The 21,874-nt window shown below is 49.5% G+C and overlaps 6 protein-coding genes across 6 annotated transcripts; 3 read left to right on the plus strand and 3 right to left on the minus strand.

Moving 5' to 3' along the window:
• Positions 1–96: 96 nt before the first annotated feature.
• On the minus strand, positions 97–1,684 carry P174DRAFT_158563 (T2 family ribonuclease). Its single transcript, XM_024821190.1, has 5 exons — positions 1,097–1,684; positions 864–1,042; positions 697–812; positions 456–648; positions 97–398 (listed from the first exon to the last, which is right to left on the minus strand). Exons 1-5 carry the CDS (start codon positions 1,339–1,341, stop codon positions 268–270), a joined length of 864 nt encoding a protein of 287 aa, XP_024682260.1. The 5' UTR covers positions 1,342–1,684; the 3' UTR covers positions 97–267.
• Positions 1,685–2,331: 647 nt separating this feature from the next.
• On the plus strand, positions 2,332–3,493 carry P174DRAFT_440928 (GNAT family N-acetyltransferase). The gene has a single exon (XM_024827171.1). It carries the CDS (start codon positions 2,601–2,603, stop codon positions 3,126–3,128), a length of 528 nt encoding a protein of 175 aa, XP_024682261.1. The 5' UTR covers positions 2,332–2,600; the 3' UTR covers positions 3,129–3,493.
• Positions 3,494–6,433: 2,940 nt separating this feature from the next.
• Positions 6,434–8,451, minus strand: brlA (C2H2 type transcription factor BrlA). Its single transcript, XM_024821191.1, has 2 exons — positions 8,410–8,451; positions 6,434–8,178 (listed from the first exon to the last, which is right to left on the minus strand). Exon 2 carries the CDS (start codon positions 7,974–7,976, stop codon positions 6,696–6,698), a length of 1,281 nt encoding a protein of 426 aa, XP_024682262.1. The 5' UTR covers positions 7,977–8,178; positions 8,410–8,451; the 3' UTR covers positions 6,434–6,695.
• Positions 8,452–15,423: 6,972 nt separating this feature from the next.
• P174DRAFT_440933 (uncharacterized protein) lies at positions 15,424–15,819 on the plus strand. The gene has a single exon (XM_024827172.1). The coding sequence runs from the start codon at positions 15,509–15,511 to the stop codon at positions 15,752–15,754; it is 246 nt and encodes an 81-aa protein (XP_024682263.1). The 5' UTR covers positions 15,424–15,508; the 3' UTR covers positions 15,755–15,819.
• Positions 15,820–15,909: 90 nt separating this feature from the next.
• P174DRAFT_440934 (uncharacterized protein) lies at positions 15,910–17,021 on the plus strand. Its single transcript, XM_024827173.1, has 3 exons — positions 15,910–16,316; positions 16,387–16,501; positions 16,554–17,021. Exons 1-3 carry the CDS (start codon positions 16,060–16,062, stop codon positions 16,764–16,766), a joined length of 585 nt encoding a protein of 194 aa, XP_024682264.1. The 5' UTR covers positions 15,910–16,059; the 3' UTR covers positions 16,767–17,021.
• Positions 17,022–18,176: 1,155 nt separating this feature from the next.
• P174DRAFT_440935 (uncharacterized protein) lies at positions 18,177–21,593 on the minus strand. Its single transcript, XM_024827174.1, has 4 exons — positions 20,994–21,593; positions 20,626–20,838; positions 19,349–20,560; positions 18,177–19,316 (listed from the first exon to the last, which is right to left on the minus strand). Exons 1-4 carry the CDS (start codon positions 21,292–21,294, stop codon positions 18,319–18,321), a joined length of 2,724 nt encoding a protein of 907 aa, XP_024682265.1. The 5' UTR covers positions 21,295–21,593; the 3' UTR covers positions 18,177–18,318.
• Between the last annotated feature and the right edge of the window lie 281 nt (positions 21,594–21,874).

Genomic DNA, 21,874 nt, shown 5'->3' on the forward strand with positions numbered 1-21,874 from the left:
CGGTCCTACATACGGGAACACAATTGGTGCGCAGGGCTGCATTGCTATGTGGGAATTGTGCAGGATACAACAGCAGGCAGAGCTGTTCGGGTCTAGCACACACGGCTCGAAGTCGTGTGCTTTTTAACCGCATCGTTGCTTCCAGTAAATGTACAGACTGGCCGCGATATGGGGGTCGCGGCACTCGGATATCTCTGTGGTTGCGAGTTCCTTAAGGACTTTTTGACTTCATGCATCCGCGCCGTTTCTCTCCATTCGACAGGACGCTCAGTCATGACGAACGACGTGCTTTCCCTCCTTACCCCCAAACTTCCAAGATGGATGTGTGGCATTATGGCTGCCGCTGGCAGGCTTGGGCAAGTATTTAATGCCAGAGGAGGGGCAGGTAGAAGATGAGACTATAGTTATTTCAGGTTAGCTGTCGTCTATGGAACCGAGATGAACGGACAACATACGCGGATCAGTAGGCACGTATTTGCCATTGATGAGATTGCCCCTGATGTTGAAGAAGTACCAAGCTTCATTCAGCTCGCCCTTACTGCAGCCGACCGAGGGCTCATGGCCGGTGATTGCAGACAGAGCGGACAGGATGTCGCTCAATTTGTATGTCTTGGACGAACTGGGAGTGATGCCGGCAGCGGCAAGAGCCTAGGCCGTTAGTCTCTGTATGATAAACATCAATGTCTGGTTGCATACCTTGTACGTATCGAGGCCCTTGAAAAGATCGACAGCCTTCTGGAAATAATCACCGACCTCTTCCTGGGGCTTGTAGTCGCTGTAGCAGCTGGGCTCGATGGTGTTGATGCAAGTGCCTGTATCATCGTTAGTGTCTGGTCGGAATTGTCAGATCGGCACAAACGAACCATGCTTGTTCCACTCGTGCTCCCAGAAGCTCTCGTCATCGCCTTGGTAGTCCTTCCAGTAGGTTTGCATGTAGGACAGCAACTCGGTCCGACCCTGCGCCTGGAGGATCTCCGTGATGTTTGAATACTCGCGAGAAGAATCACAGAACTGCTCGTACGTGCCGTCACAGTTGTCGGGCCTGGGCCAATTGTTAGTGACCGTATTGCATCATTTCCATTCTGCTGAGGCATACCAAAGTCCGTGAACAGTCCAGGAGTCTGAAGGACCCGTAGCTGGATTGGTGTCCCAAAATTGAGTCAAGAGGAGAGATCCTCCGGGATGGTTGAAGCAGCAAGAGTCCGGCACCGCGGTCGTGTTGCTGCAACTCACTGGGATATTCCCTGGGCAACTCTGAAGATTGTGGTTATGAAAACCAGAGGCAAGGTGCATTGCACCCAGGGCGAGTTTGCCCATCGAGGGGAAATGGGTTGCGGGCATCCTAGCACGGTGGAAAGGTTGACACGATGGAAGAAGTTAGGGGCGACAACGAGCAGAGGTCAAAGATGGAAGACCTCGCCTTATATAGGCAATTTTTCCAGGTTGAAGACGCTCGCCTCAGATACGACAGAACTGGATTAACTATGGAGCATCGCTTCGTATTGCCAAGCGTTGATAGCAGCACATGTACTGATAACACACCGCTGATTTGACGGCGGAGATTACCTCGGATTCAGGAACACAGATCAACGCAGCGACAAGCAATCGGACGTCGCCGTCGAGCTCCGTTTACTCTTGATTTTGTTGCCATCCTTGTCGAGGCGGAGAGTCGATCAGATAGAGTCCGTCCAATCGTATGATCTGGTTCGAATTTGCAGTTGCCGGACTGTTGATTAGCCGACGGGGGCCATCGGGGTAGAATCAGGAACCGTTAAGGAGTGGCCAGGATATTTTAATAATGTTGATGGTTGCTGATCTGGTTTTTTTCGACTCCACCGCTGTGTATCAGAGGTTCAGAACGTTGCATCGACTGCTCGTAATTCGTGCAAATCACTCGTGATGAAAGTCCCAGACTCCCAGGGAACACTCATGTATGAGAAAATCGGAGTAAACGAAGGCAAGCAGCTCTCAGAAGAAGACGGCAGGTTAGCTATCGGTCGGACCTAGCGTAGAGGAGTCCAATCTTCTTTAATGATCCATTGAGCGACTAGATCGAAGTATTTTCATGAAATAACCGATGTCAACTAAGCTGCAGTCGCTGAGTATGGAATTCAACGACGACATAGCAACATTGTAGCCAAGTTGATTTGGACCCTTCAGACATTGAGATAATAAGGGTACCAAAGTTGAAAAGCATTGGTGGTTTATGATCGAGGTCAGATTGTTTTCAGAACCGAGGCGCATCGACTTGAATGCAAGCGGTGGTAGCCTGGGCGCCTGAGGCCAGCAAACATGTTTATCCTTTCCATCTAGGCATCATCAATCATACAGCTTACTTCTGTCCATAGATGATTATCCATCCTACCTACATACTCTGACTGGCTGCGATACTATCCGCGCCTATGCCGTGGATTATCTACCCCAGCAACTTGGTCATCTCTGACTGAGTCATAGGGCGATCCGATACCGGCTCAGCAACATATCAACTCGCATCTGGTCCGGATACTATGACAGAGCAGGAACAAGCCAAGCTCTCTCTGACTATCATTCTCGAGCCCAGTATTTGCAGGATATATCAACTTACTCCATTTTCCTGCCTGATGGGCCCCACTGGCAGCTTCCAGATCGTCCCAGCTCAAACTGCCGAAGACTTTGCAACAGCTAGGACATTATTTAGGGCGTACGCTGAATCGCTCGGTATCGACCTCGCTTTCCAGAGCTTCGAATCCGAACTACAGAACCTACCTAGCCAGTACGGTTCTCCGCATGGAGCGTTGCTGCTAGCTTACGGAATTGATCCCAAAATTGCCCTTGGCTGCGTGGCCGTCCGTCCACTCGTCAAGAAATCCCACGAAGCCGCGCAACCTCAAAACGAAGTTCGATCATGCTGTGAAGTGAAGCGGCTGTATGTGTCTCCTGAAGCACGGGGGATGGGTCTCGGAAAGGCACTTGTGGATGCAATCATCCAGAGGGCCAAGGAATTGGGTTATCGTGAAATGAGACTCGATACGCTGCCGTCCATGACTGGGGCGCAGCAACTCTATAAACGCGCTGGGTTTGTCGAAATACAAGCCTACTACGAGACGCCTCTTGAAGGGACTCTGTTTCTCGGATTAAATCTTAGTTGATTTGATTTTGTCAGGGTTATGCGAGCTATGGACTGTATCATCAAGGAAGCAGGGTCGCGGTGTTATTTGGCAAAGTACAGTAATAAACAGTTCATCCAGACTCAGACTGTTGAGCTTGATATGATAATTGGTCACCCACTGCAGTTTTCGCTGCCTCGTGCCAAAGAAGGGAAGTCATCATAGTCTGGGAAAGAGTTGATGGAATAACCGTCATGAGCCCGACATTAGAGCTCACAGGCAGCTACTCCATCCGATGTGATGATTTGATAGATCTGGAAACAATACTTTGTGTTCCGTTCTGTGTAGGTAAACTTGAGTGCTCAAATCTGAGCTCACTCAGTGTTGTTGATGAAAAACTGGGAAGCGGATGTTGTGTGGTGGCCTTTTTAACTAGTGCCTTTAGTTTGGTCATGTGACTCTTTATGCGTATGACTAAGTAAAGCATAACTATAACTAATTACACTAGCCCCTATGTAGCTGTAAACTTGTCAATCAGAATATGCCTTATCATTTCCACTATATGCTAGAAATTGGCCGTCTGCACCTTTTTGGCCTAGTGGTTTGACGGCTGACGAAACTCATCACAAAAGCAAAACCTCAACCACATCCGCTTCGAATGTCAATCAAATTCTTCCAAGTATTCCATGCTCCAGATATATCATGGGTCCATTACAGACTGCAGAATATCACATTTTAAGACCAATACACAAATCCACCACGGGATCTCAATACTGACCGCCATCTGATACTGAGCCCGTCTCAGTTCTCAGTACGGAGTACACTTCCCAATCCAGGCTTGAGCCAATAGTCCATTGTTCAGCATATGATATCACGTACACTATGCCGTTTCTTCAGCGTGGCCGATCTCTGATGTCTCTGCCATGGTCAACAAGCTTCTTAATCCAAGCCATCGCTGCGATATTTGGGTAACGCCGAACATGATGTGCTAGTGGAGTTTCGGCCGACCAGGCAGGACATTGTGCCACATTGTCAGCTGAGGACATGGTAAGTTGATCTGTGGAGGTGATATATCCTGCCCCATTGCTACCAGAAAGCATGAGAGCGCAAATTTTGTGTTGTCCGTACTCCATTACCGAGGCGCGATTGAATCTTTCTCAAATATGACTTTCAATTGCTGCTCTCTTTTTGACACTGTCAGTAGCCTTGAAGATGTCATCATATCCATGCGCTAAATGGTCTTAGCGACGGGGAGAGAGATGCAAATACCTAACCCTTAGTGATTGCTGTGGAGCAGACCTACTTTAGTTAAACTAATAAACCTACACTAGCAGGCATGACGATCGTAGTCTCGTAGATGGATGTCCATCCAACCCAAACACGGAGTGGTCTGTTTACAACACTTGAAATGAGATCTGAGGTATAATCGTATAACCCTTGGCCCTAAGACAGATCGTGCCGAGGAGGTTCACGTACTGGCTTACATCAAGTCGCCGCATCTTACCAGCTAAATCAATAGTTTTGGCGACATCTGAACGAGCGGTCAGCTTTCGAAACACTCAAAGAAGCATGTGCATGCCATGGCTGCCAACTTTGGACATATACATCCACATACACATCCACACCCAAGCTCGACCCAAAGTGGGGAAGCATACAACATACAGCTCAATAACTGTACTCTCTAAATTCCAATCACGTAATTCCCAAGGGAGTGTTCATCAGTTAGAACATACTACGGATATTAGTAGCTCATCTGGATCCATTCTTCCCTGTACTACAGTCCACAAGACTACAACCAACAGAGCTCGCCTCATCAAAGCTCACCAAAGCCCTTGGCATGCAAACTACCCCGTACGGAATAAGCTAAGGTACCTTAGTCTAGTCTAGTCCACGGACCTATCCTATCGTCTCTTAGTCTTAGTTTTAGCCTTGACCAACTATCTTAACATTAAGCTCAGCTCCGTTCCCGGTTTCTGGAATCTGGAATTTCACTAGTGGTATGGACTTGACCGCCAAGTAAGTCCGATCAGCATTCGGCATTATCACTTACTGCTGGACTTAGTCCTCCATAGATAGTCCATATTTACTGAGGCGGTACGGTACGTAGTATCCACTACCCATATCCACTCCATACCCACTCCACAGTACGAGCGGTTGAGCCGTAGCAGTTAGCAGTAGCAGTAGCAGTGCACTAGTGGGAGAGTAGTAGTCGTACAAAGATAACTGGGCTGCATGGTGCATACCCATACCCGTACTAGAGTGTACTAAAGTCGGGGTCTGAGATAGCTCTAAGGTATGCTAGCATGACTACCACAGCCACAGACCACCGTAAGTACTTCCTTCCTAGGCTAGGTACACTACTAGGTACTAGGTGAGCATGGACCAGGAAGTACATTCCGCTGTCGGGAGATCTTCAGGCAGTAGATGCCGCCAATAGGAGCATTGCCGTTACTGGAATGTGGAGAGAGAGAGCTGGCCCGGCTGGGTACTGATTCCAATGGCTTATATGGACTTAGGTGCTTACTGGCAGTCCCAATGTTCATAGTCATGTTCCATGAATGAGTTGAATTACACAGGAATGGCATGAAAATAGACTACAAGCATGCAGATTGGAGAGCAATACCTACAGGTACAGGACTAAATCTCACATGACCATTGACCATTGACCACTGACCTCTGAACAGCCAGATACATGCCCCGCATGTGAATGTGATGTGTCCACCTTCCAAGCTTCGATAATGTTTCTGTGCTGGCCGCTTGGTCCCCTGGCTGGGCGTTCCCTGCGACTTGTCCTTGTCATTTGTCCATCGGATCGTCTTCGCAGTCTTACCTTGCTTAGTTAGGTACTGACGGTCTAAAATAGTCTAAGACCCACGGTACGCGTTGGCGAATCATTGCAGGAGGAAAAGGCTTTCAGACTGATCGAATTTTTGAAGATACGCTAAGGCCTGGTGTAGGTATCTCCTTCGTATCATGTACCATCCATATCTTCTCAAGACCAGAAAGGATACTCGGGGATGGAGACAATAGTTTTGATGGTCGAGACCTGGGCTTATTTTGGAAACGAGCAGTAAGCCATGTCTAGTATTATTATCTCATATCGTACGTTGCCATTCAATAGATCAGTCAGATCACAAACAAACCAGTCACTCAGTCCCAACACACAGTATGCCCCGTTCCTGACCTCGTCCAAGTCATGCTGTAATTATCCCAGACTGGATTTGTAGTAAAGAAACAGAACAGTGCAAGAAAAGACAGACGTGCCTCTCCACAGGACATATTATAGAGATAGAAACACATAGTGATAAATATGCATCATCCAAGCGAGGAAATCGAACCCAGGACGCGTGTTATACAACAGGAAAGGGGGAAAAAATGGAAGAAAAGGAAAAATAACGCCGTGAAGCGCCGACCGGGGTCTCTTGGACCCTATATGTCTGTGCCCATCTAAAATACTCAAGGAAATTCTTTGTGTCGACTGCGTCACAAGGGTATCATGGTTCCGATCCACCCATTAATCTCTTCGTAGTCTGTCTGTAGCTTCCGTTTCGTTTTGAAGGATTTTCTTTTTTGTTCTTTTTTCTTTTCTTATTTTCTTTTTTTATCTTTTTACTCATCCCATTCCATGCTGATCTCGCGGGAAGGCATGGACTCGTCCAGCGTCCCACCGGGCAGGGGGCGACCGTCAGCAGTAAGTGGCCCCCGGTAGTCCGGGTTGTAGTCGGGACTGGTCTCATCCAAGGTGGCCACATAGCGGTTGCGGCCTCCGCGTTTGCTATGCGTCTTGGTGTAATGGGCATTGAGGTTGTCACTGCGTGAAAAGGCTCGATGGCAGCCGGGAACCCAGCAGACATGAGGCTTCTCCTTGGAGTGGCTCTTCATGTGGCGCTTGAGGTGTTCCTGTCGCTTGAAGCGACCTTTGCAGCCAGGTTCTTTGCACTTGAACTGCACCTGCTTGATGATGGATGGCAGGTTCTCTAGTGAGAGGCTCTGCTTGGAAGACTGCTTCCGCGCCATCTTGCGGGATGGCTGCCGCTGCAGACGAACGCCTGACGCATCTCGGTAGACAGGCGACTGGTGGTATTCATCCATGTATTCACCAGCGCCGCCAGAGAGACGGCTCAGGGGTGTGTCCGCTCCAGAGATAGTGCCCAGAGAGCACGAGCGGATGGGCGTAGCCGGCGAGTGGGTCTTGAAGGTGTTGATAGAGTTGGAGAAATCCGTGTAGGATGGAGGAGGGGTTACCGGTGCAACTTGGGACGGAGCAATGGTCTCCGGCGCAATCGACTCCGTATGGCCCATCCAGGGCATCATGTGGCTCATGGACAACGATGGTGGCAGGCGCTCGGGTTGATGATGGAAGATGGGGCGCGACAGGCATGGGTTGGTGGCCGATTCAGGGAGATACGGAGCGGGGTGGTGGCGGTAGTTGCTGCGAAGCATGGGCGGATATTGGTGCATGGCCGGCGGGCATGGGAGTCCATGGACATGGTGATCGTAGGTCTTGGGAACATCCGAGGGGAGCCAGAACTGGTCCGCGTTCTCGTCATACGAGGGCAGGAAATCTGTCACCGCCATGCGATCCTGTCCATCCAGGCTGCTGTACGGTGGCAGACCCATGTTCTCGTGCGAGGGCATACTGGCGAGACGGAAGTGGCCGCGTATGGGTGTCGATCCGGTACCTCTGTCGTAAGCGTGGCCGGGGTATGACCCGCTCTCTGGCCAGCTGGGGGAAGCAAGTGAACCTTGGCTGTAGATGCTCGTAGGGGTAGGTGTGGGTGATTCCAAAGGCGAGAAGCTGGAACCCATAGACGGACATTCGTTGGAACCGAGTGAGTGGCAGTCGACTTCAACGCCCAGGCGATCAGACATATTACTCTGGGATCTCATATCCTCTGTATCTTCGAGTTCAATGGCTCTCGGGCGTGACTCGCTTTCACCTGTCAAAGAACACGGTTTAGTGTTATTAGGTGCGCGAGATGAAAAGAGTGTGTAATCAAAGAGAATGTCTCAATATGGGTCTATTGTATATGACCGGTGTGATAGTAGAAGGAATGTGGATATGGGCAACAAAAGTGAAGGCAAGTAGAGACTGTGTGTCCGGTGTCAGGCTGTGAGGCCAACGAGAGACAGTGTTGCTGGGAGCAAAAAGAAAGAATGAAGGATGGCCAGCGTAGGAAGCAGGCAGAGACAGAAAGACTAAGGAGTGTGCGATGGGAGAGAAGAAGGGAAGTTCGAGGATGGGGAATGGAGGGCAGAAATAAACAAACGAGCCGGCCATATGGACAGGCTGGAAGACGGCAGATTCAAGGATCAGACTTACATCCGTACGCCATTGCTATTCCCCAATGGACCGGCAAGAAGAGACAAGAGAAGTCGAAGAGAGTCGCGTCGCGTGCCCTTCAGCGGCCCAAGCAAGGCCAGGAATGCTGCCGACTAGGCCTATGGAGTTCCTAGAGTAACGACGGGCGAATCCGAGGACACAACCGTCGCAGAGGAAGAGCAGGTGTCCCGACTAGAGGCAGACCGTTTCCGAGGAGGCGCGATTGTCTCTGAATCAAAAGACAAAGGGTTCAAAAGGTGATCGAGGCGCGACAGACAAAGAAGTGATGGGGTTGGAGAAGAGGCCGCCCTTAGACGCGATAAGCAGGAGATTGAGTCCTTGTGGGATGGAGGGGGAGAAACAAAAGGTCTCAGATGAAGAAGAGGGGTGTAGATATAGGGAAATGGTGGTTCAGAAGGGGACCAGCAAGGGGACTGGATGGGGTTGGTTCGAACTTGGAGGAGGAGGACAAGAAAGCCACTGGATAGCAGGAAAATGTCTTAGGACGATTTAAGGTCTGATTCAGAAAATAAACATAAATTAGAATTCTATATTCCGAGAGCCTGAGGGAAAAGAAGATGGAGGGGGGAGGAGTGGAGGAGGAATTCAGATAATCAGCTAGATAGTTAAAGGTAGGTAGTCAATATACCTCGAGGCGAGGTACGTTTACTGAATTTGGCCTGGGGCAGCTAGCAGTAGCAGCAATCAAAAAAGAAAACGAAGAAAGAGCTTTGTTGCTGCTCTGTGCCTGTAGGTAATATTACCTTTCTATGCAGGAAATAATCGATTGCTGCTCCTAGTAAACCTGCTGCCGCCCTATTTATCCCTCACTTTGCTTTTCCTGATTTTCTTTTTTTTTTATTTCTTTTCTTTTTTCTCTTTCAATCTTTATTTTAAATATTAGTCCTTTATCTGAATGCGATTATCATTTTCTGGGTTAGGTTTCTTGTCTTCGGAGTATTCTTTTTTCTGTTTTGATCAACTATTTATTCCCATAATTTCTTTTCTGCAACCCACCTATGAACAATAATGATATGAGAAAAGAGAGCACTGGTCCTCCAATCTTCCCAATCAAGTGAGTGGATCGGCATGAGATTGGATAATTTCGTGCTGGAATTCCCTGTGCATGATTGATTTAGATCCAATATTATTTAGTGTCCTCTTACTCCCACACTGTGCTTCATTCATCAGTTCTCCGGGAATTGAAGTCCGGGATTTTAAGTTGCCAGTTGAATGGAAAGAGAGAGCTGTCTGGAATGTTGGGACGTCAGAGCGCATCCTACGCTTGATAGGTACTACTGTTATGGAACTAAGTCTTTAGAGGATGTCTGTTCATCACTAATTTAGTTCATCCGTCATGATGGGCAGTAGGCTAATAGTAGCGCCCCCCGTCCACTGCCTTAGAGGTAAGGTACTCCAGTCAAAAGCCGCTTAGCATTAGACTTTATGGCCTGAGTCAGTCCTACTGCTTTTCCCCAGACAGATATACGTACTGCACTTGTCGTTTTGGGGTTTAGCGAGGCTATCGAAGGTAAAACAGCACTGATCCCTATGAGACCTACTGAGCACTACCGTGCCCTAGGGCTCCATGATCCACGGCGATCCTCTTCGATCAATAAAAGCCTCCTTGGAAGTTGCAAGTACTATCCACAAAGTCCGCGTCCTAATGTCCCACCTCATACGTGCTAATCGAAAGTAATTAGAAATTACTCTTCTCTCGCCTGTAAATCGCCGTGTCAATGCATTACGGTATCTACTACTAGCTGGGACCCTGAACGATCGGCAGCCCTGCTGATCCTAAAGTGGAAAAGGCTTCGCTGGAGCGATGAGACATGCCTCGGGGTGATGATTACGCCTCCAGAATCCAGGTAAAATTAATCATTGATTGGTTTGGTCTAGGACTATGTCCGCCCATAGGTACCACCACTTTCATCATACCATTCCAGACCAACCCGAGTTTCGTCACGGTTTCATTGCCGCTGAAGCAGCATGCGTGATCAGACTGAAACAGAATCGTCATGAAGAGGCGAAAAAGATACTATTTTACGATAGCATTTGGTTGAGTCGAGTCGAATGGAATGGCGTGTTCAACTGCCGACGGCGAGACACTGTTCAGGTACTCTGTACTGTACATCTGGAACCCCAGCGCCACAGAATAGGCTAAAGCCCATATTGATCAAACGATCGACCGCTGGTAATTGCGCCACCATCTAGACCATCTGCACCGGAATTCTAATGCATGGTGGGCATTTGTTAAAACCGGATTGTGTTCTGATTACCATTGGATTTGCCGCCATTTTCCAGCTTATCAGGAGGAATTCCGGATGTAACTATGGTCCATACTAAGGTACTAGGTACACTGTATACAGTCCACATCTGGGGAGGCAGGGAGTCTGTGTCTGTAAGGGAAGCTGTATGAAGGCAGTCGTAGAAATTGAAACTCAAATAAACAGGTACCTTTACGGATAAGTCGGAGTATAGGAGGCAGATATTTGGTTCTATTGGAGTTCCATTGTTCGCTGTTCCAAGGTTCTGTATGCTCACCAGCAGTAGTACCTTTACCTCGTCCTGGTACTTCTAGCTACCGCAAAAAGTACATACAGCTACAGGTACCAGGACAGGTAAAGCCAAACCTGCATACTTCCAGGCACATAACAAGTAGTAGTAATAGTTTATACGGTAGTGACTGAGACAGGTAATATTAGGAACATCAACCCCACAAATAATAATGAGACCTACGATTTCATTGTACCCTAGTGTTTGCTGACAATCCCAATCGCGGTCTGTGCGAACCTAGCCCCGACTGCAGATCGTCGACGATCCTCGATACGTTGCTTTTTCCCCTCAACATGGTGAACCTTTTCCTTCCCTTCCACTGGTCGCGAGTCCGACAAAATGTCATCACATCGTGATGGTGCTGTACGTCGTTCATCATCACCGATAAGATCTCCATGACTCTGTTATCGTGAGATGTTCCGATCTCAAACGGATGAACCGTCGTGAGTTCATGCAACCTCAATTTTTAATAATGTGACCGGGGGCGAAATTAAAAATCACCCTGAAAACCAGACAGGCCTCACTGAGAGCTTGAACTATTCGACGAGAATCCAGGAAATTTTGGATCAATTAGTCACCTACCACTAATGAAGTTAACAGGCCTGTCACCGGGATTTCGGGGTATGAGAGTTTCAGCCCTGTACGCCACGGAGAAGTCTAGCTGCATGAAGCAAGAGAACGTTCAGATCAGGAATGAGGAGAATGGCTCCATAGCCAAGATAAAGATTGTCCCAAATATGAATTCGCATCCTCTTGGCCAAAGCCACTCGAGATTCGGTTACATGAATGAGCATTCTGTTTCAGTTCTCAACTGCAATAATGGAGATGCCTGGACTGAGGTCACTAATCAGACGCACATCATCCGCCAACCTAAGCCTGCGCCCAACAATGGATCGACAGAGAGTTGCCAGCCACTAGACTGAGGCTTTCTGCAGGTTGAAAATCAGTCCCCATCCATGATCCATCGCCGGCTGACCAGCCGCACCTATCACAATTTGCAAGCCACCCGGGCTTCTCTCACCAGCAAATGCCAGCAGCCACTCTCAGGCCCTTCATCCAGGAACGCTTCGGACAGAGCTGGCCTATCAGGGTCTGTCTCCGTGGAATGTGGGGAATAAATCTGCTCGAGATGATAGGCTAAAGCGATCCAACAGACAGCCACTCCCATTCTCAACTGGCAGTGAGTCTTTTGTACAGTACAGTAACCTATGATTATGCTCATCCGTCCGGAAACTATCCTTTGTACAGTGACCTGAAAGAGATTAAGCACTTCTTGGCCTCTATTCCCCCACATTGGGACGGTCGCTCCAGCATGACTGGCTGGGATTCTCTCCAGCTGACCTCATTCTCAACGGTCACCATAGTACAGATGGAGTACAAACTGCGTCGGTAGACATCATGAACTATTTACATCTCAACAGCAGGCCTCTTATTTTCGGTCAATCGTGGCTGTGCTGGCTTTTCTGATATGTCACGAGTCAGAAGACGGTTCTATTCAATTGCGGCCTCGAGCGCGACAAGTCAACTGATATTAGCCAATTCGGCGGGTGTGGATGGCGCCATATCGATAATTTGCATGATTATGCTGGTTGCCACTTGATTGAACGTTTACTTCTTTTCGTCACTGAGTATAGCTTCTTTGCATCGTGGGCATTCCATGGGGTCAGGAAAATATTTCCCAGCTCGCCCAAATCGCTCACGGTCGCTGCAGCCATCGGCTCGTGAGATACCGATCTGATGTAGATAGTTATTCATTGGATGATCGAGAGATCTGCGACTGAGCAGGAGCTGTCTCTCATGCGGCCAGGTGTTCCCAGTCACATTCGCCGGGGGGTGGGAGATGGAGAAGCGCAAAACGAATGGAATCACCCGATCGGCTTCAATCAAATCTCAATCCCGAGAAGTGATCACGGCTTTGATTGTGAATCCTGACGTGACAATCACGACTTTAGCGCGTCGTTGTGGCTCTGTAAAATCCGAGGATTGGCTGTCCTGTCCATCGATATGACAGACAAGCGCCTCTTCTGCTATATTCTTTGTCTTTCCGAAAACGAACCCCGGGGACACAGAGACGAGCCTTGAGTTGGTCCCCAGGCAGCTAAAATGACAGAGTTTGTACCTGTGTGACCCAAGGCCAGCATCTGTGTGGCCGTTTTGACAACCCCCTATCTGGCTGGACCCGATGGTCCGTTCGTCCTGTCAGATTGGAACCTTGAGTGGTAGTTACTCCATACCTCGTAGTCATACTCATTGTGTACGTAGTTCCCATCCTCTAAGGTTGAAGTGCATTGTCCTGATTAGGTCACCTGCATATCAATCGGATGAAGTATGTGTTCACTCTTGGCTGCTCAGCTCTGCGCTCGCGAATGAGACACAGACAGGTATTGCTGCTGAAGGTGGGAAAGTGTCAGGCATTCTTGCAATCAGTTGATGTTAGCATCAGTAAGTCACTCAGCGCTAGAGAGGTACGTCCATCAGTAAATAATTTGGTGTGAATCAGAAAGGCAAAAAGGAGAGTACCAAGCCACCTTCGCCACAGTGGCTCCAGTAAGCTTCAGCCGCACTCCATCAGAACACAATGATGGAACTGTTTTGTTGTTCACGGTGGAACTGACAATCGATGCGCAACTATTGAGGAACTACGGACTTCAGTCCAGGTGTCATTGAAGCTCAGGCAGCCTAGGCCTTCGCAACACTCATAGCTGTACGAAGCTGTTTTCTTCGCGCATCGAATCTGGAGCTGCCGCCTAGAAAGACCCTGTGTTGATTTCGGGAGCACGTCCTGGTCGAAGCTGTCCTTATTTCCCGGCGAGTCAGACTTGCGCTTCTGACATGCAGCAATCCATTCGTGGCTGTGATGATCCCGTCCAAGCTAGCCATGGACCACTATTGCTACTCACTAATGTTCCCTCCAGCCGGAATAGCCAGTCGATCTCTCGTCCTCAGCACAGGGCACGATCTGTAGCTGTGGATGTTTTGGAAGGATTAACTTCTCCCAGATGAGCTCACTGGCTACGATTGTTACAATGCTGGATCAAGACCAAATTCTTCTAAGCCATGGCGATCGAATCGTTGGTAACCTCCTTAGGAAGATTACCATCACGTCCGATCGCTTTGGATCGACCGTAACCCCGGATTTTCGACTAGTGCGGCTGTCTATTCAAACTCAATGCTGAGTGCGTACCATAGTTTCAACTTTATCTTCTAGTAGAGCTATTGATTTTTGAGACATTCACTGACTATGGTAGGGCACAGGAATGACAATCATCATGCTTGCCCGAGACTGCCTCAGAAACGACAATGAAGTGCCATTTCCAGGCTATTATTCGGGACAAGAATCTGTACTCTACAGAGCCACTACATGGTATCAATAATCGCAACGGCGGTTGTGGACGTTGACGATCGCAAGAGATATCTGCCTTTACGCTTTTCGAATCTTTCCCAACAGCCGAAGCTGCAAACCCCTGCAGCACGGGCCTGTCTGCTGTAAGGAGATGACCGGAGATTTGATTATCACCAGATCATCCCAAGGGTTCCTGCGGTGAGGGAATTCGTTACACACATCCAGGAGGCCCGCCGGCGCGATGGTGAAACCTATTCCTGGTCCTACCTCCCCCTCGATTCTTTCAATATATTGAATGGCGGGGAAGGGGAGGTAACACACGTTCTGTCGTACATCTTATCGAATTCTCAAACCTGATCAGCATAGTTATGCGCCTTTGTTGGTTAGGTAGAGGAAATCGTGTCGAGTTTGATACTGATCGGACAGACTTGGAGAGAAGCGCCCGTGCTGTTGTCAACGGTCGAGATGCGAGCAATGCGTGTCTCTTGCGCCTCTGGAAGGCGGTCAAATCTGCGGCGTTGCAAGCCAGCCTTGGTGATACTGAACTTGGTTATCGAAAACCATCAAACCATATTGATTATCATGGAGATCATCTGGGGACGCTCTGACACAAGGGATCCTCTGACACAACGGGATCAGCAGTCAGTGCATCTGCGCCCTTGACCGCCACTAAGCTTATGGTGCTTGTATTGGTTTGTGCGACGCTAGTCTTTCTGTTTTGGGAAATGGGGCTCTCTACAGTGTCGGTCAAGCCACAGAATTGCATCCACCCAGCGACCGTCGGACAATTTCTCCCTGCTGTACAAATCAATAGATTTGCGAGAAGAGATAGATTGGCGTGCCATGCATGAAAGCCCAACAACGGGACCTTGGAAGAGTGTTCCAGGAGGTTTTCGTTTTCGACTTCTAGGAGGTCTTTGACTCTTTATTGACGGATTGATTCGCCTGAAAATCCTCCTGGATTCCAAGTCACGAGTTTCTGCATTGAGCAGGATGAGAGTCAACGCGCTGCAGGTACGCCTAAAAACGCCCAAAACGGTTCAAAAGATCCCAATCTCAGTAAGCCGAATCTGGCTGTCCCGGCTCTGCATGGGCCCTGCGTGTGGTCCTTGATCAAAAAAGATGAGAGTCATAACGCTGAGAATATTCTCTTCGAAGTTCCAACCTTCCAAGGCACGATTCAAATCATGATCTACAACCATGGAAGGGTACAGCAGCAAGGTTCGCGTCTGTCTCACCTGCTGTTCAGTCTCCCGTGCTTCGTTCTATGTCGGTCTCATCACCTGCTCATGCAGGGCACGGCCTATAGTTCTTGGGTACGATCTTGTCCTATGCGAGTGGGTTGGAATGTCCAATCTCAAAAAAGCCAAAGTTCCAGCCATCTTGTGCGAACCCCTTGCGTGTTTGCTTTTTCCTTCTGGCCTGATCAAAGCGTCCAATCAATGAATTTAAGCTAGCTTGTTCTCTTCCACCAATAGCATGAGCACAAAACAATCAATAAATCTCGTTCATTTTTGAGTTGCATTGCATTGCATAAGCAAGATTATTTCTCTCAGGTTATTTTGTCTCTCTGCAGTGCTTTTTGACCCCCCAAAACAGGTTCCCCAAGGGTGATCCGCACTAATGATTTCTGCCCACTCGTGCCTTCAACGCCCGCAAGTCCCTGCCTCCAACGGCCCTGAAGCATTCTGGGGAACTCGGAGGGCCGAGAATAATAATGGCATTATGGCCTTGCTGGCTGACGCTTATCGATGCCATCCATTCCTAAATTACGTCATTTTATCCGTCCATTACCGTCTCGGTCGACCTGCAGCCTGTACGACCATCCCGGGACTATTGGCTCTTTGGTCCGGATGGATCGGGAAGGACTCATGCACTGTACATCAATTTCGGTCTCGGGTATGGGTTCGAGGCTGTTGATCCTTCACCGTGGCCAAGAACCAATCCATGTTCGAGGCCGCAACCTATGCGACTGGATACTGTTCAGTTGTTCAGTTGACCATAACAGTACCTAACCACCTGTTAAACATGCCAATGACTCCTGCCGACTGGCCAACAGCTCCTCTCCAGGTGTCTCCTACCTCTCTGGGTATAACAGTCTCAGAATCAGTTGATAACTTGATTAAGAGGTTCCAAAGTACTGAGGACCCGAGCGGTGCGTTGGAATGTGCAGATAAACTGCTCTTCCGCTTGGTATGTTTATCGCCCACTTCTTACCGCCTACCCGCCTCACTAAAATGATCAGCACCAACTGTTTACTCGCAGATCCAGGATTTCCGATCGTCCACTGTTCGTTGCCTTAGACTGCGACCTCTATCACATTGTACCTCTCGTTAAACCACAAACTGAACCCATTTATCCAAATCAGCTCTCGTTCGACCGTGCAACAACACTTCATGAACAGTCACACCCAAGCCAAGGCGCCAACTGGCATCCGGTTCCCTGGCTTTGGCATTAGCACTGTCGCACAAGAACCCGGCCACAAGAAGATCGCCATTTCGCAAGATACCCAGGCGTTTGTCTAGAACAACCAGAAACACCCATAGCGTAGCATTGGACCTGGTGATGTAGTATTCGTGTGATAATCAGTCGTGCTTTTGCTTTGCTCTGCGACCTGGGCTCCTGGGCTCCTGGGTCACCGTTCACGGCTTGATTTGATTTCACAATCCAGCCAGTGAAGCCATCATATCGTGCCTCCAGCAGCTCTATGTGCTATTGCTAATGCTAATGCTACAGTCGTATGAGATTCATGCAAGCTAAGCCGTCCCATGTAGCCATAGCCTCACCGAGTCCGTAATCTGCAAATGAACCTATTTGGCATTCAAATGATGAGGCTCGAGCGGTAGTGGTCTCTCGCGCGGGACCGTTTTGGTGATCAGACTCGCTGTCCAGGTTCCGGTCCTGCTCTACGACACGGAGCTTTCATCTGAAGGCAAGCGAGTAGGCTGTAGGCCACTTGGTACACTAGTCAGGAATCGATCATTGCCTGCTGAGATGTGGTGCCTAAGTGCAAGTTGCGATGTTGAATCCCAGGGCTCTCAAGTGCACTGTAGACTAGAATCGAATTGTTTATATCGCCTCAGAAGGATAACTCTTAGGGGTCTATATGTCTAGAGAAGGTGATAATAGCCAGTCGACTTCGAGCTGTATACTCTAACCTGGAAATATGTAACACCCTCATTCAGGACCTTGACTAGAAGTTAAACGATGAGCAGAGAGCTATTATAAATATTATGGTACATGAGAAAGCGATTTCATATCTATAGCATCTGTGCTCTCTTGGGAATGAACATATCATAGACATGATGGAGCTAATATATAACATGCTGATGCTGTGGATGGATATATGGCTTCGATATATCTTAGCCTAATGTCGAGTATGAACAAATGCTGAGGGAAAACTATCATAGTAGTCCCGTTGCTGTATTCCTCACATCTTTGATATTCGCAAGCACTAAGTTAATTATATATTAGGACAGACGAGACCTCTCCAAAGGCAAACCTACCGTTCTGTGCTAAGCTTCGGCAGAGGTTCTACAAGGGAGGCGAGATGATATCTCCAATCATTGGATATATTCACTATCAAGCATATCAAATATCAATCAAAGGCGCCTCCTGGTAGCAACCCGCAAGCAATGGAAAATCCTGTACAAATGGTATCAAGTCTGTTCTCAGTTCCCCAAAGCCCTTTCCCAAATGATACAACCACCAAGCGCGCATGGAAAGGACAACCCGCAAAATGTCAAACCAGTATCGAGTCAAACGCCAGGCTCTTTTATCGATATTCCATCGGTCCCTGTACAGTCTGCAAATAAGAACAAATCGAAGAAAAAAAAAAAAAAAAAAAAAAAAAAAAAAAAAGAGTAGCCTTCTGAAAGGCCCATCTCGGGGCAATAGATGACCACACGAAGGTAGATTCAAATGCATGGCGATAACAAACCCAGAGATCTCATTAGATCGCCCATCGCCTATCCCGAAACGCTGAAAGAGTAACAAAGAAAGAAATCAAACTACTTCCCCATGGCATTGTGCATCATATTCTGCTGTTGTTGCTGCTGCATGACCTGCGCCTGAACAGCTGCCACTTGCGAGGCACGTTGCTGCTGAGCCGCTTCACGTTCGCGCCGTATAATCTCTTGCACCCAGGCTTTGGCGCTCCGCTCGAGTCCAATGCTATACTGCTGTGCAATATGGGGCGGATATTGCGTTGGGGGCCCATATTGAGCCATAAATCGAGTAGACATCTCCTGCCGGAGACGTAAAAGGCGCTGTTGGTAGAGTTGGCTGTACCGCTGTGCCATATTGACGCCCTGGAAATTCTGCGGCATGTGTCCAGCATTGGCCTGAGCAGCTGCCGCCATCATCATCTGCTGCTGCTGCTGAGGAGTCATTTGCGGGCTGCCCTGATGGACCTGGCCTTGTTGAGCCTGTGGCTGCTGGCCTTGCGTCTGCTGCTGCTGAGCCATCTGCATCTGGGTCCACTGGTTCCGCAGCAGTGAAGCTTGATACGTTTGCTGATTCCCCAGCTTCTGTTGCTGCGCCTGATGATTTTGCTGCTGAGCTTGCATCATCTGCTGCTGATGTGACTGAATGTTTTGCTGAGCATGCGCGTTCGCTTGCAATTGCGCAAGCTGCTGCGGTGTGAACTGAGCGGGCCCGAGTTGTCCGTGTTGCGCGAGTAACTGCTGCCTCTGCAGTATCATTTGCTGTTGTTGAGGCGTAAGACCCATACCGCCTCCCATCTGTGGGGTGTTCATCATGGCTTGGCTCATTACCGGTGTTGGAGCCATAGTCGACTGGCTTGGGCTGCCGTGGCTCATGCGCTGAGTAGGCGTGACGTTGCGCATGATCGGAGTTGCATGAGACATGGCAGGTGTTCCCTGAGTCATCTGAGGAGTGCCATGCCGACTCTGACCCTGCTGGCTTCTCGAGGGCGCCATTGGATGGCTCATCATATTCGGATGACCGTGTTGTAAGGCCGACGGGGTCGCGGTGGGCTTCCTGCACCCTGCGCAGAAGATGTCATGCTCATGGGAACACCGGCTTGTGTGACCATGGTACTGCCGACCAGTGGTGACGAGGCGTTGAGAGGTGTCTGATTGCGAACCACTGGTGACGATTGGGGAGCCTGGCTGACCCCGTTTGCCTGTGTCATGACATGTCGGTTCTGCTGCTGTGCAGCAAGCTGTGCCTGGGCCTGTTGCGCGGCCAGATGTTGCCTTCGAGCTTCCTCTTTGGCATGCTCCTCTGCTTGACGCTGCTCCAACAGCCGACGCCTCTCTCTTTCTTGTTCCTGTTGCTGTCGCTTGGCCATTTCTTGCTTAACTTTGACCTCGTGTTCCCGCTTGGCCTTCTCCTCATGCTGCATGCGGATACTCTCCAGTGTCTTGAACCTTGAGAAGCGCGGTTCGAATGGCGCACCACCACCGGTGTCGTCAACAGCGGATTTGGGTCCACCAGCAGCTCCTGACGTGGCCGGCTCCAATCTTTCGTCCATGATGAGCATAAAACGCTCCTCCTCCGCCGCGAGGGCTTCGTCGGCAGCGAGCTCTGCCACAGTACGCTTTCTTCTCTTCGGAGACGGGGGTGGAGCGCAATGAAGGGGACTTTCCAAATATTTCAGTAGGTCTTGCGCTGCTTCCAGACTGTTCACTGGATCCAAGAAAAGAGGCGGTGCCAATGCTCGCGTTAGTTTAGATTCACATTCCAATAGATCCTGCGGTTCCACTAGCATCTTCTGTCGCTTTGCAGCATGGCCTCGGTCCGGTGGATTGGAAGCCACCACTGGAGACTGCGGGGCTGTGGAAGATGAGGGCTGCGGGCGGGTGCTCGAGTGTGTGGCGGACTGTTTCGCAGCACGAGGATCAGGCGTGGTAGCAAGTAACGTGAGTTCCGCCTGTAACGAGTGAGGAGTAGGGTGAAGGACGGTCGTGAACACGCGTGGCTTCGCCGGGGTCTGCTTTTGTAATGCATCCGACTCATTCTCCTTGTTAGAACTGTCCGAATCGCCTGTTTGCTCTCCTTTGCCCTTCTCGTCTGACTGGCTGCCGGCAGCCGCATCTGTCTTCGTAACAGCGGCCTCGGAGGCTAACTGGTTTTGCTTCGGATATGGCACATAAGCCGACGGAGTGATGTGTTCATTGTAGTTATGGATCGAGAAAGGTGTGTTGTTCCCATTCGTTGACGGCGCAGTCGACTTTCTGGCTTGGGCCGACACTGACTTGTGATCCACCACCTTAACTATGAGACAACCTGCATGAGAGAACCCCCGTTAGCGGCCACAATTGCGCAATGATGAAATAGGAGGGAATCCTGACCTTCGTAGAATCGAACGTTGGCTCGTAATAACTCCTCCATCATGTCATGGGGAACAGTACCGGCACGGATATGCTCGATGACTACCTTCATCTCGGAGTTGTAGGGAAAACTGCCATCTTGTTGTTCAAACCGGAAATGAGTAGGGTGAAGGTGTACGATCAGAGAAGGAGGGCATTTAGAGTATTTTCTCAGGATGTAGGAAGTTGTTTTAACTGTCGGCGTCGCAATCGTTAGTAAACAGCAACCCGTAAGCCCCAACACTGCAGGAGCTGATGGCGCCTCACCCTGTGGTTCAGGACATATCTTCCCCAGTCTGGAATCCCTTTCCGCTGTCAATATCTTCCCCAGTTGCTTCTGGCTTCGCAACGCCTGATCCCCGGCTTCTGCGCATCTTTCTTGGGACGGTTGAGGAGACCCCTGTTCGAATTATTGGTCGAGGTGGAGTTCGAATTGGCCGAGCCATTGATGCCATTCGTGACCAGACCATTAGTGGCGGGTGAGGAAGTCGGCTGATTAGAACCAGGCAGACGTTTCGATGTGGAGGGTGGGGAGGAAGAGGAGGATGACTGCTGAGGCTTGACCCCATTAACACCACCTGGGACGAAAGGCGGGGGCGGCCGCTTCATCTTGGGGGTATGTGAGGTAGGTTTCGAAATTGCCGTCGCCATGTCGCCGACAATCAAACGCCGCGACGCGAGTACAATCAGTGTTGAGTGTACGCGACTTATCGGGACACCGATTCAAGGATGACAGAAGGAAGCCGGGCTCCGAGAATAGACGTTGGTATAGCCGATGCGCGAGACATGTGGGGAGCGGAGGGCGGCACCGGACAACGACGGGCAAGGGAGAGTCGATGAAAAGATCTTGCACGGAGCCTTATGCCACTACAGCACAAGTATACCGGTGTCCATCGAATAAGCACCTTGCGACAAAGCGGAGTAGAACTGACGACAATCGGCCAACGCGGTGGTCGCTGCAGAGGGAGTTGATGATGCCAAGCTGCGGGCTACGAGAAGGAGTCCTGTGCTCACATGACCGCTGCTTTGGGTTAGCGGATATCCGTCTACTCCAGTCTCAAGGTATCCAGGCATCAAGGCATCAAGATACTGTTTGGTCCGACTAGATAAACATTACAATACCATCCTATTGTTAGACTCTCAGAAATAGTATTAAGGACATTCGTGTTACAAGTTTCTGTAAGCGAAGTTCGACATCCAGTTAGTCCTCTGTCGTAAAAATCAGCTCCCC

The sequence above is a fragment of the Aspergillus novofumigatus genome, assembly GCF_002847465.1.
Source record: "Aspergillus novofumigatus IBT 16806 chromosome Unknown P174scaffold_4, whole genome shotgun sequence".
Lineage (NCBI taxonomy): Eukaryota > Fungi > Ascomycota > Eurotiomycetes > Eurotiales > Aspergillaceae > Aspergillus > Aspergillus novofumigatus.